Consider the following 15,129-nt stretch of genomic DNA (forward strand, 5'->3'; position numbering starts at 1 on the left):
CATTGAGTGGAGCTGTGATTTATGCCCCAAAATCAAGCCAGTTCCTCTCCAAAGTCTCTGAATGATCACTTCTTGTGGGGCTACCAGGAGTCTGATCAAGACTGAGCTAGCTCGGCTTCCCAGGGTTGTTGCTGGAGCCAGCTCCTGCCAGAGTCAATCGTTAAATTTTCAGTGAGAACACTTAACATTTCAGAAACCTGCAAGTGCTACAATTTAAGACATGCTTTATCATTCTGTTGATTGTCCAGACTTGAGAAAGTGATGGAGAAAATGTTAATAATGCAAATTAAACTTAACAATGGGTCATGCATACATTCCCCATCCTACCTCCAACCATAGAACGCCAGTTGTTAAATATTACAAACACAACCTTGCATCCTCTTCCAAGTCAAATACTCTGAAAGGCACCTGATGAGAAAAGCAGATTAAAGGAATGGAACTCCAATTATTAGCTCATTTAACTCCCTCTCCCTTTTAAGTCACACTCTCTTCCACGGAAAGCTTTTAAGCACTACAACTTTTCAAGGACAGAAAATTATGGCGAAGGATCAGTCTACCCTCTCAATTGTTGGATCAATCAATAAGGATTTATTAAGCATATACTATGTGTCAAGCACTGTGCAAAGTATTGGGGAAGGGAAAAGAAAAGTTTCCTCAAATTCTATTGGGAGTAGGAGAGAGAGAGATACAGACTCATAGATAAATAACAAATAGGTAGAAAGATAGATGATATATAGGCAGTTTGGTAGAGATAGATAGATAGATAGATAGATAGATAGATAGATAGATGATGGATGAATAGATAGATAGATGATGGATGGATGGATGAATAGATAGATAGATAGATGATGGATGGATGGATAGATAGATGATAGATGGATGGATGAATAGATAGATAGATAGAGAGAGAGAGAGAGAGAGAGAGAGAGAGAGAGAGAGAGAGATGATGGATGGATGAATAGATAGATAGATGATGGATGGATGGATAGATAGATAGATAGATAGATAGATAGATAGATAGATGATGGATGGATGAATAGATAGATAGATAGATAGATAGATAGATAGATAGATGGATAGATGGATGGATAAATGGATGGATAAATGGATGGACGCATGGAAGCATGGATGGATGGATGGATGGATGGATGGATGGATGGATGGATGGATGGATGGATGGATGGATGGATGGACAGATGGATAGGTAGGGTAAATAGATGACTGATAAATAGGTAAATGGACAGAAGGGTAATAGGTAGATACAGACAATAGAAGATGGATAGTTCAGACTGATAAGACAAATGATAACTTCACAGACAGGCAGACAGACATAGATGTGTGTATAAATATACATATATAGATAATTTATCTTATATGTATATGTATATCTCACCCCTCTCCAAAGCTGGTTTGGAGCAGCTCCCTGAAGGACAACCCTGGGACTCTGCACAATGACTCTGAGAGACCTCTGAGCCCTTGATGTGAGAGACCTCTGAGCCCTTGATGTGAGAGACCTCTGAGGAGAGAAAAAAGCTAAATTCTAGAGATACTGACAGTCAAGGTGAGAACTGTGAAACAACAGATGAATGGCAGATGTGAGAGCCCTCTGAAGCAGCGACCCAACATTTCCCTTGATTCCCAGAACCTGCATTTCCAGAATCTGTTAGAAATTCCCCCAGGAGATCATTTGCTCCAAGATTATGTGAGATTTTACCTTGTGCCTGAGTCATTTACGCCTGTATATTTTATCATCTACTCAATCTCTGGAACTTCTCCAATTTGTTTCTTGTTGGTTAGATGTGATTAGCCTCGTATCCAAGATTTGTTTTTGTGTGACATTTGAAGGGTAAGCTACTACCCTTCCCTTAAAGAGTATCACACCCCTGCACTACCAATATTCAATAGATAGTAAATAGATCTAATTCTATCCCCATGGGCCATCCTGAAGACAGGAGAGTTAAAGATGTAAATCCAGCCACTGCTGATTGGATCCTACCTGCCCCTCTCCACTATACTACTGATAATTCAGCCAAGTTCTCATCTTTCTTTCCACTACAATAGAAATCAAAATCCTACCCCACCCCCCAGCTGGAAAAGGAATAGATCAAATGCCAGATCATTATATCTAGCATTATTCACATTTAGTATTTTGAGATTTGCAAAGGGCTTTACACAGGCCAACTCACTGAAGTCTCACAACCACCCTGTGAGGTAGGTGCTATTCTCATCCTTAAACAGCTTGCCAGCCACACAGCTAATGACTCGTTCAGGTCTCAAGCCCTGTGCTGTGTCCCCTGGCCCAGCTCACCTAGCCATCTCTAGATCTGTCCTTGCTGGCATAAGCTATCGTCTGAGCCCATCACCAATCTACATCTGTATTACACATCCCAGACAAGTGCAGAGGAGGGTGGCAGGGGGAGAAAGGGGAGCTTGCCAGGCTTGGGAACAGCCAGGGACGGAGTCCTGAGGAAGAGCCGGGAGACCAGAATAGTGACCAGGGCTGGGGACGGAGGGAGCACAGTTTAAGACTAAAAACACAGGAAAGGGACAAACATGCTAAGGCTTTAAACGCTAAACAAAAGAGGTGTCACCATTACTCTACTGGTTGTGTATGCTGCCACTCCTAGGACCAGTCAGAAATACTCGAGACCTTACAGATCAGGGAATGGACCACTGCTTTTGCCAGGTAGCAGGCATCCCACTTTAATGGTTTGCTATTTGCCAGTTTTATAATAGGACAAAGTTTCAGTTCAATATTGTACTTGACTTAATATTAATTGTTAATGAATGTGCTTGGGTCTATACCCCATCCTCTATGCCTCAATTTCTCATGTAAAGATTGATTACATTATAATCTTGTTTTATCTCAGTGCATGACATACAGTAGACACTGAAAACTTACTCTTTATATACTCAAGTCTCCCAGAGATCCTTCTTATCCTATGCTAAAATTATGTTTAAATCTAATTCTAAAATTATATGTTCTAGTGATTTAATGAAGATCCTTTAAGGTGGATCCTTAAGGTGGGGCCTTTAAGGTGCCAGAGGTGGCAACTGTACAGCACTTTAAGGTTTGCAAAGGGCTTTACAAATAATATGTTATCTTCACATCAACCCTAGGAAATAGGGGCTATTATTATCCCCATTCTACAGATAAGGAAATTGAAACACACTGAGCTTAGAGGACTTGCCCAAAGGTCACAGACCTAGTTATGTATGTGAGGTTATATCTGAACTCAGATATTACAGACTCCAGATTCACTGTGCAGCCTGTTGCCTCTAATGAATCAAATACTCATTTTTAGATAAGCAATGCATAGAGTGGAACTACATATTCTCTCAAATTTTTGGTCAATTGTGTAGCTTGTAACGCTTTGGTATGCAATAAAATACAATTTGTAAAAGGTTATTTATTGTTTCCTTCTCATATTTTCCAAAGGTACACTTCATAAGTATACAGATTATTCACAAAAAGATTTCACAAAGATGAAAAAAGCAAACATTTGCCTCACAAGTTTCCTTTGTCTTCTTGGTCTTCATTTTGGTAATAATTGTAAAACCAAACACTTATAAAAAATTTTTTTCTAAATGTCAAGTATCTCTTCTTTTTGGATCTCTTGAAAATCAATATTCCAGTTCCATAAAAAATAATGTCCCTTATGGCAGAGTTCTTTTTTTATTTTGATATGACACAAGTGCTCTTCCAGATGTCATCTACTTAAAGCTCCATTTTAATTTTCTCCTACAGTGTGTGCATGTGTTCTGTGGTATGTAAACAGAAGCCATGTCTTTACCTTTATCAATTTCACGTTTTCTCTGAGTAATTAAGTCAGATGAAGACTCAAGATATATTCTTATTGTAACTCTTTTCATTATGTGTTGATTTTTTTTTAACCCTTACCTTCCATCTTAGAGTCAATACTGTGTATTGGCTCCAAGGCAGAAGAGTGGTAAGGGCTAGGCAATGGGGGTCAAGTGACTTGCCCAGGGTCACACAGCTGGGAGGTGTCTGAGGCCAGATTTGAACCTAGGACCTCCTGTCTCTAGGTCTGGCTCTCAATCCACTGAGCTGCCCAGCTGTCCCCATGTGTTGATTTTAACCTATAATCTAGTATGCATTGGTGTTCCTACACATACAGATAGCTCCTATGAAATGGTTTTGACATCAGTAACCAGTCATTTAGTCTATGAAGATGATTACATTCATGTTTGATGATTTTGGGTGCTTACTCTGTCCAATACTTTCTATTACTTCTTTAACAAAGTATTCATAAACTAATATTGAAATGTTTTACATGACTTCAGATGTATAATCACTATCATATTGCCCACCCAATCAATGGATAAGAGTGGAGAGGGAGGAAAAGAACTTGGAAGTAAAAAAAAAATTTTAATGAATATTTTAAAATTTTGACACATAATCAGGAAATATTTAGCAAAATGAATGTGTTAAAATTTTAAGTATCTGACACATAGTTGCTATGGGATTTTTTTCCCTGTATAACCTCAAAGACTACAATTTATAAATTATTTTTCTCTATCTTTCCCTGTATTCTCGCCTTTGCATTTAAGTTTCAAGGTTTAGAGAAGTTTCTCAAGTTCAAAGAATTTCCCTACCACATACTTTGAAACAGATGTTGGTACACAAGCTACCTTGTTTTCTTGGTAGTATTTTTGCTTATGCTACTCATGAGCACTACAAAAACAAGATGAACAACTATCTCATAAAATCATGTTTCTAATTGCCTCTGCATACACCATGAAACCCACTCTGCTAACTCCTGTATTTTGCTTCTCCAAATTTAAGTGTTTTTCCAAAACTCAGGATAAATACTGTTTGCAGACCATTTTTATAAGATCAAGTAGAACAAGAGTTAAATTAAATGGAAAATATAAGTAATTATAGTATAATTCCAAAAGGAAGGTGGAAGGGTGATAGGTAGGGAGAGAAATGGTGAATAACATTTGTTCCTGGGAAAAAAGCCATATAAGAGTATAAGATATGAGTAAACAATGCTTAATAACTTGCATATATCTGCTTAGGTTAATAGCAAACAAGGACTCTGGCATTCCTCTACCAAAGGTCCTACTATCAGTTAATTAAAGAAGGGTCTTGCTGAGCAGGTAAATTTACCCTTTGCCTAACTCGAGGGCAAAAGATTCAGTGTTCTTAGGTCTCATGAAATAGGCAGCCTCCTCTAATATATGCCTTTTTTGATATGTTTCCATAACTTTGGTATTTCAAGGTAAAATGAGACCTATCTGCAAACTATGCTACATATGATCAAAGGAAAGTATATTTTTCTGCGTGCATAATTTTTAGTTTTAGTTTACAGCCAAAAAAATACTGTTTGCAGACCATTTTTATAAGATCAAGTAGAACAAGTTATAAGTTTATAAGATCAAGTAGAACATATATATATGCATATATATATCAAAGTATACTTTTTACAATTACATATATATACCCATATATACATATGTATATATAAAAATAGCCATTAAATGTCTGTTAACTATTTTTTCATAGGAAGCTAGCTATTAATATCAACTAGCACTGCTACTGAATTTCTCTTTAAATACACCATGTGGCAAAACATATTATAATCCATAGGCCAAATGCCAACATCAAAATTTCAAGGCAACATCTGTCCTTTAAAGAGAGTCCAAAATTCATAATGACAGTTCTTTTAGAAATGAACACAAGAATTATGTGGACATGGAATCTCTTCTAAAATGAAACATTGCTATTCAATGACATCAAGATTTCAAATGCCATTTTCCATAGCGAGATTTTACATAATGGTTCTCAACAGACATTAAAAAGATCTAATACTGAAATGGATGTTTATATACACTGTGAATTGAAACTCTTCCAATTTGGTGTCTAGCTAAAAAAACTGAGCTCTGGTTACATCAAAGGTAGGCTTGAGATTTTTGTTTCACTGGAAAAATCTTCTTACAAACAACAGTGGCCTTGGTTGGCCTTTTTTTAAAATGATAAATTGAAATGATAAGCAAGAGACTTTTGCAAAAGCAACAAAAATCTCACCCTGGAAAGTGGTAGCACTTTTTGTAATCTTGAGACACTTCAATAACCTAATGTTAAAATTGTATTTCACTGAAAAAAATCCAAGGCTATTCCTCAAGCTCCCTCTTCTCATTTCGTATCGTTTGATTGTCTCTTGCTACCATCTCCTCTCACACCCCTTTCTCACATGAAAAGGTGACCCTTCTCAAGGAAAACCTGTCATCTATGTCCAAGTGATCTCATCCCATCCCATTCTAAAAGATTGCCTCTGCTTTTCATCCCTATTCTCTCCTCCTGTCTAATGATTGCTTCCAACCTACCTACAACATTTCCCATCTTCAAATGTAAATTCCTTAAGGGGAAGAAATGTTTCATTTGTCTTTGTAAATCCAAAACATAGCATACTACCTGGTCACAGTGAGGACAGGGAATACTGACAGTGATTTTATTGATCCTGAAAGTACTGGGATGAAGAAATATGCTCTAATAACACCAGCAGTCATTTTATCTGCAACTTAGATACCTAGAGTACCAAAAGGTTATGTGATTTGTTAGGAGTCCATAGTATGTGAAAGGTCTTCCCAAATGAAATAGGAAATTGGTTTTTAAATACTTGAAGCCACTTGTAGGAAATGTTATTAACTATTCGGGATTGAGAATAAGGGAGTCAAGATTGCAAATGGGGTTGCTTGAGGACATCTAACCAAAAAACAAAACCTGAGATAGAGAAAGCAAGCAATCTGGGGTCACAGTTAGGAGGAAACCAAACTCTCCAGTTTCTTCTACATGGAGTTCCTTAGGAAGATAATTTTTAGATACTGGCTGGGTATCAAGGCCTGGCTGAGAGGCACTCCTTTCAAAATAAACAGGAGTTAGCTCAAGGGCCATCCAAGACCATCTAGAGGCTTCTGTGTCTGCAGGAACTTTGCTGGACCCTCACTTCCTCTCCCAATGCTACAATACGACTATTTTTTGCCTCCTCAATTACAGTTCCTCTTCCTTAGCCCTGCTCTTCTCTTTGATGTTTGATGACTTAAGCACCCCCTCTCCCCTTCTCAATCAGACTTCCCAATCCTTACCAGCTCGGGCCTGTCCTTTACTGTTAGAGTCCTCACCACCAACAGCACTGAGAAACTGCTCACAGGTAGCAAGAACTGGCTGTCATCCAGGATCTGCCCCACATAGCTCTCTATTTACCATCTGGTAAATGCTGCCAGTTCCCTAACTGCTCCCCTACCCCCTATTAATCCTATAGTCCCAGGATCCCTTGGGCATGATAGCAATTAAGTTGGAAGACATAACTGGCTTATCCCCAGAGTAATACAATCATGGAAAGATTAATTTGTTTGTATATTGGATGCATGGTGTTCTCAATTATTCAAAGTAAATTTTAAAAGTACAAAAATTTCAGTTATACAAACCAAGCAGGAGGTGGAGTATACAAAAAAAAAAACACAGTTTATATTGTACAAACCCAAGCCAGCACAGATTTTAACCAGGTTCCAATTCCTACCAATAATGCCTAATTTGCACGGGGGTAAAAAGAAGATGGATTAATGGATTCCATTAGGGTTTCTAAGTTTATTACACTTCTTAAATTCATTCGGCAACCAGATGTCCCCCAGGTTACAGGGTGAATTATCTTGTTCTTCAAAGACATTTAACACAATTTAAGACTAGGTTTCCCTGACTCATACTAAGTTTGCAGGCAACTAAAATACCCAAATCTCTTACAAAAAATTTGCTATGTAACCATACTCTTTCCTTTATATTTTAACCCTATTAAATGTTATCTTATTAGATTCAACCTAATATTCTTATTTGTCAAGCTCTTTTTGTATCCTGACTCTTTTATTCACTGTTTGTTTTATCCCTTCCACTTTTTAAATCTTAGTGGGCAGAATGGTGGATTCAAATGCTTCTCCTTCCAAATCCTTGTTCCCAGTGAAGCACTTATTATGTCAGGCATTGTGTTAAGTGATACAGATATAAAAAAGGGGCAAATACACAGTTTTCTTGCAAAGATGCTGTATTCTGATGGGAGAGGCAACATGACAACAACTATGTACATACAAAATGTAAGTGGTTCCAGTGGGAGAAGGAACTAACAGTGGGTAGGCAAAGGACTTTTGCAGTAGGTGGGATCTACATGGGATCTTAAAGGAAGCCAGAAAAGCCATAAGACAGAGGTGAAGGAGAACAGCATTCAGCATATAACAATATCTACCATACTGCATCCATCCTTCTAACCTCTGGTGATTAGATATTCCATTTTATAAACTATCTTTTTAAATTCAATGAGAAACAAAACCTAAGAATATTTATTTCAACAAAACTACTTCAGAGATACTCTTTTAGAATCAAAACAATTTCTCTTACCTTCTGATCATTTTCTTGAAATAAAAGTCCAAAATAGTCCTTCTCCAATAAATTGAGTTGTTCACACACTTTGTCAAATAGTATTTGACCTGTAGCCCGTTTCTAAGAGAGAGAAAAAAAAAAACCTTTAGTGATTTCTTACCTTTCTCCTGCAATTTTAATATGAACAAATGTGTAAAAATATGATTTTAGATTCAAGATTTTAAATAGATTAACAAAAAATATCAAGTGCCAACTCACCCATGTATTTTTGTTCCCTTTTGTTTTAAGGTGGTTTGATTTTTTAATCTTGTTTTCTATGCTGATTAAAACTCTGGGACCCTATCTTTTAACCTCTTACAGTATGTCTCTATATTTGTAAAATGGGAATTAACTGCACTTGCATCCCAAAATGATTATGAAAATTGACTTTGGTAATACAGTGCCCCCAAAGCCTTTCTGTTCTAAGACTTTGGGAAACCCCAAATACAGCAAGTAGGTCACAAACTTTAAAGTACTATGTACTGGATGGATTGTAAAAGGGGAGAAAAAAGCACCCCGAGTTGATTTCAGAAACGTGAGGAGCTCTTTTACTATAAAAAATACCATAAAAGCAAAGCCTCCTCTTTTGAAGTTATACCATTTTATGAAAGTGGCTCTAGGAGAGGGAGAATTCCAATAAAGGCCTCCAGAATGCTATATTATGGATCTCCCTTCTGTGGCTAATTTTTAAGGCAGAGAACAAGATCAGACAAGATGGGGTATGGTCTGCTTTACTTAGGAAGAATTCCTGAATTGGTGAGATTATAGACCTTTTTAAGAGAATAACTATTATGATCATCACTGACAAATAAATCAAGAATTCTCAGACCTGAAAAACCATCCAAAAATCACCTAGTCTAACTGGTACCTGAACTATGATCCCTCTCACATAGCCACAAATGATTATTAAATAGTCCTCCATTGAAGCCACAATCTCTAGAAAGAGCTCATTCCACTTTAGGGGATAGTGCTAATTAAATTTACCTTGCTGCAATTTCTAAGTCTGTTATCTAAATCCAAGAAGAACTCAAATCCCCTTTTTGTACTGAAGCCCTTAAAATGCACACAGAAAGCTATCTAATCCCATCCCTCAAAGGTTTCTTTTCTCTGGGCTTGGCATTCTCTGCTCCCATTCTCACATCCTTCACCTGATTCTCTAACAGCATCACCTTCAGTTCCCTAAGGATCATGATCCACCCTTCTCAATGCACTAAAAAGCTTGAGAAAATTCTTCTAAAAACATGGTATATAAAAAATGGAAGCTAATTCTCTAGATGTAGCCATGCTCAGGCACAGTAAGAGTTGAACACAGTCCATATTCTCACTTTTATTTCATTTTTCAACATAAAATACCAAGACATAAATTCTGAGTACTAGTGGACTTTTAGATGAAAGAAAATATGGAAAAGAAAAAAAAATAGAATAATATATCCCTTTTTCTTGGTACCACATGTAGGTCCCAGAAAGATTTATGAAAAGTCACTAAGAAGTTTTTTGAAGGATCTGAGAGAAGCGTAGGATAGAAATATATTCAGTGTTTCTTAACTCACTACCACCAGCAACAACCAAGTCATCCTGTGTTGCAGAATACAAAAACAGTAGTAACCCATGCTGTATTATCTGACACATTTACTTCTCTCCCTACCTCCAACCCTTTTCTAAAAATAACAAAAACAATCTTGGATAATATGACTCCAGAAGGAGGTTCATCAATGGTCAGGGACATGGAGAGTTAATTTTGTTCCTTCATATTTAGAGAATACATAAACATCCCTTTAAAATGCTTGAAAAAAAATATACCTCCTGTGTCCATTCAAACAGGGTAAATTTATTAGGAATACACTGCCTGCCTCTCAAGCGTTTAATATACTCTTCATACACTTGTTGGCAAATAGGTTGTTTTATTTAAGCAGACTGCTATCAACAGGAACATAAATGCCTTTGACAACCATAGAAAAGCTTATTGTCCAATCAATGACAGAACACAGTCAAAGGGGTAGCTCATTTCCAATTAAGATGTGTGCCCCCTGGGAACACCCAACTGAGAAGTAAAGCCAGACACACTCCTCCTTTTGGTTAATGAGTTTATACAAACACTCTTCTGGGCTCCAAAAAGAAAAAGGAAAACAGCCTCTAGTACTTTTTAAATGAACAAGACCATCTCATCCAAGTGTTCACAGTTTAGTGCAATAAAAATTCAATATTTCCCAAACATCGTATACTGGGGAAGAGCATAAAAATATTTCATTTTCAAATCTCACAGAATTTCAAATTAAGTGCAGCTGGTACTTCATCTCATTTGGCAACCACTTTGCCCTGGCTCTCCAAAAAAGAAAAAAAAAAGTTTTGTCTTATTTTGGTCAGAGGTTAGAAATTCATTTCTAGAAGACTTGAAAGAGATTTGATACTTACCCCCCCCTCCCATTAGTCTTTGATGGTGACACTTAAATATGCATCAGAATCATTAAAAGATAAAAAGAATGCCATATTAGGCTATGTTAAGTCATGTATTACAGTTAATATAGCTTATAAGAGATCATGATTTAATTTTATCACATGATTTGGGTTGGAAAAGCATGATATGTATGTGTATGTGAATAATGACATTTTCTGTATCTGTGTAGTTAAAAACATGAGTATGTATGCATATCATTGAGAATATAAATCAATTTCAAGTACATACATTTCAACCACTAGCAGCTTCTTGGCGCAACTCTTCTAACAATATAATTAACAATTAACAATAATAATTAACAAAATATAATAAACAAGAATATATATTAATTATAAATATATTTCTAATTTTATGCAATTTACATATTGACACATTAAAACTATAGAATTCATTTGGCATAATGATCAGAATACCTATGCTTAGAATCAGGAAAATCTGTACAGGAATGTTTTCTCTGACCTGACTAATTACATAAGCTTGGTCACAAGTCACATAATTTCCAGGGGCTTCTGGAAACTCAGGGTTCAACCTATCATGTTATAGGGGGTAGTGATCTGCAAGTTATCTCAAAAAGGTATTCTCTAACTATGCTAAAATGCATTCCAAATACATATATAATTAAAATACTCTCCAGCTTACAAAATATGTTATTTTAATTTTAAAAAGCAGAGATGATTATTTTTAAACTCATCCTCTCACAAAAATTCTCTATTATACATTTCAAGAAATCAGAAATTTCTTACAAATAACAAAAGGGGTGGGAAGCTAGATGGCTCAGTAAATAGAGAGCTAAGCCTAGAGATTAGAAGTCCTGGGTTCAAGTATTACCTCAATCACTTCCTCACTGCAAGTCACTTAACCCCAATTGCCTAATCCTTAACACTCTTCCACTTTGGAACCAATGCTTCCTATTGATTCTAAAACAGAAGGTAAGGCTTTTTTTAAAAATAGCAATGAGGTATTAAAAAAAAAGAAATTCAATAAACCACCTACATCCTTGTCACACATTAACATCAATTATAATAAAGAACACTACAAGCACTGTACCATGTAAAAAGGACCATTGTTCACTTTCTGCATTCCAGGCAACCAAGACATTTTTCTTTAGTAGTAGATTATTGCAACTCCTATCTCAATTACATGCTTAGGTTTCATCCCTGGAAGTATTTTTTAAGAAATTGAAGGGCACTTTTATTGGTACAGGAAACTAATTGGTCAATTAAGAAGGAGCTAAAATAAGTATTCTTTCAAAAAAAGTGTTCCATGCTAAAGGCAGGTTTTATAGAGTCATTACATCTAGGGCTGTAAAGGACTTGGAAGCCATGGAGTCCAAGCCCCTCATTTACATATGAGGAAACTGAGGCCAAAGGAAGTTAAGGGATTGGCCCATGATTATATAGCAGGTCACATAGGTAGTGTCTATTGTGAGATTTGAAGCCAAAATCCTCTGAGTCCAGAGTCATAGCCAATTAATTATTTGCCAAGAATGTCTAAGGGAAACATGCAAATTACTGCCATCAGAAACAGAGGAAATTTATAGTTATGGAAAACAACTATAATTTGTGAGAAAATCAAGTCAAGCTCTTATTCCTCTAGAATAAGCAATGGGGATAAAAAAGAAAGACAAAAATCAGAAACAGCTTTTCTCTGAAGGAGAGAATGTAAATGAAAGGTTTCAAATGACTCTTTAATTTTAATGGTGATGCTTTATTAGCAAAGTGATAGAATTAATTAAATATTATTATATAGCATAATATCCCCTTAGTACATTTTGGTTGGCTTGCTCTGATATTTTACAAATATTTCCTAACTTAAGTGTTAACTAATTTGAAAGGTTCAGGATGCAATATTTATAAACACAGTATTTAGAATTGCAGTTAGCAGAGAATTAATACTTAATAAATGTGTTGAATTTAAATATAAATATATATATTATATAGAGACAGAGTGCTGGGCCCTGCCCCCAAACCCCCAGACCTAGTGCCATGCCCCTCCCCCCAGAGATGGCATGTTGTGCCCCACCACCACTACTACTACTCCGTACTGAGTGCCAGGCACACCCCAACCAACCTTACCCCACACAGGGGAGAGAAAAGTGCTCCCATTGAACTGCTGGGTGGATGAAATGAGGAATGTCCACCTGTGAGCCTCCCACTTTACACCCTGTGTGCTTTCATTGGGCTGCTGGGCAGAAGGGGGGATGTGAAAAAATGTCATCACATACAGTGGAGAGGGGGAGAGGAGTCAAGATGCCTTCTGCCTTTCTAGTAATGGACTCGGGGTGCCCACAGAGAGTACTCTGTTTGACATCTTTGGCACCCATGCCATAGGTTCATCATCACTGCTATACAGAGACAGTGAGGGAGGAATAAAGGGGAACTGTTTTGGACATGATTCTACCAATAAAATGGAAGCCATGGCCAAAGTGTGATTAGGTAAGAAAGAACATAGACTGTAAACAGAAGACAGAGGTAAACATAAAAATGAATAAATAAACTAACTAAATTGATAATAGCTATTAATATTTATGTAGCTGAGGAGGAAGTGATTGCCTATCTTAGCATGTATAGAAGAAGGGGAAGAAAGCCAGTAGGACTAGCACCCTATAACTGGTGAGAAAAAAATTTCAACTGCTTTGGAGGAAGAATAGTCTCATGGACTAAAATTCTAAAGTGGAAGTTTGTGCAAGAGGGATAAAGGATGACCTCTAGGAAAATTCTGAAGAATAAAAAAGAGGTAATAGATACTGATGTGAATGGGCAAGAAAACTCAAGAAAACTCATTCAATTCTTATTAAAAAGAGAAAAACAAAACCAGGGGAGATGAATACATGAGTGACACAACTACAAGTTGGAGGCATCATATCAAGACAACAATTTGTATGGGAAAAAAGTTCAGGTGTTTTGGTGGATTGCAAGGTAAATACTAGTCAAAGCTATGATTCAACAACTAAAAAATTAACAGCATTAATGAAGGAATTATGTCATAACATGTAAGTTGCCAATCAGATGACATCGATACTCCATCATACTGTACATATGACTGTATTACAGGGCCTTCAGTTATATGCACCATATTTCAGAAAGGATACCAAACAGAACAGTGCTTAATATGTATTGGTTGAACGGATTTTAAAAACAAACCAACCAATCACAACAAAAACAATAACAAAACTTTGTGATGGGGACATCAGTCATCTCTGATTCCATTGGTGAGTAATGTTCCCTCAGCCAACACAAAAGTGTAAACCCTCCTTTCTATCTGCTCCATCCCCATCCCTTCCCTTACATCCCTGAAAAAAGCACCACTCTGTTGTTAATTCTGGCCAAAGGCTGTTGGAAAGCAGACGAGTTTGTCCTTGAAGGACAGAGAGATGTTCCTGGTTGTTCAGTTGTGTCCCAGTCTGCATGACCCTATATGGGGTTTGCAGATCCTGGAGTTTGCCATTTCCTTCTCCAAGTCATTTGGAAGGGATATGGAAAAATGAGGGCATTCATACACTGTTGGTGCAATTGTGAACTGATCCAATCATTTTGAAGAGCAATCTGGAATCACACTCAGTCTTAAAACTATGTATACCTTTTAACCTGGCAATACCTCTATATAAGGTTATTTCCTAAGGTGACCAAGGAAAATGGAAAAAGAACCTCCATGTTCTAAAATATTTATAGCAGCTCTCTTTGTAGTGGCAAGAACTGGAAATTGAGGGGAAGCCCATCAACAGGGCTGATAGCTGAACAAGTTGTGGCATATGATTGAGAAGGAATACTATTATGTCAATAAAAATGATCAATAGGTTAATTTTGGAAAAACATGGAAAGTCCTACATGAAATTATGAAAAGTGAAACAAGAGAACATTATACAGCAAGAGAACATTATACAGCAACTGAAATATTATCTATCTGAAGAATGATTTGTGTATGTCCACCTCCAGGGAAAGGACTGCTAAAACAGAAATAAGACACTATTATATTTTATATATTTGCCAAATGATACCTTCTCTAATGGGGAGGAGGAGGGAGTTAACTAGGTACATTAATGAAACAAAAAAATAATTAATTTGGTTTTTGAAAGCTTAATACTCACTGAAATAATCTGGCCATATCATATGCATTTATTTTATATTAAGGAAACTGAGGACTAGGGAAGTTAAATGACTTAGTCACAACAATAGGTTGTGAAGATAGATTTTTATTATATATACTAATAAAAATAAATAAGAATTTCACTAAGATCCTAAAA

The 15,129-nt window shown here is 36.6% G+C and overlaps 1 protein-coding gene across 29 annotated transcripts in view; it reads right to left on the reverse strand.

Annotated features, from left to right (window-relative positions):
* The window catches only part of EPB41L2 (erythrocyte membrane protein band 4.1 like 2), a 273,323-nt gene that overhangs the window by 100,837 nt on the left and 157,357 nt on the right, over positions 1–15,129 (reverse strand). For all 29 annotated transcript variants that reach the window (XM_056818770.1, XM_007484557.3, XM_056818777.1 and 26 more), the window contains one exon: positions 8,411–8,512. In XM_056818770.1, coding sequence (XP_056674748.1) covers positions 8,411–8,512 — 102 coding nt within the window. The remainder of the gene's footprint in view (positions 1–8,410; positions 8,513–15,129) is intronic.

Source organism: Monodelphis domestica, chromosome 2, assembly GCF_027887165.1.
Source record: "Monodelphis domestica isolate mMonDom1 chromosome 2, mMonDom1.pri, whole genome shotgun sequence".
Classification (NCBI taxonomy): Eukaryota; Metazoa; Chordata; class Mammalia; order Didelphimorphia; family Didelphidae; genus Monodelphis; species Monodelphis domestica.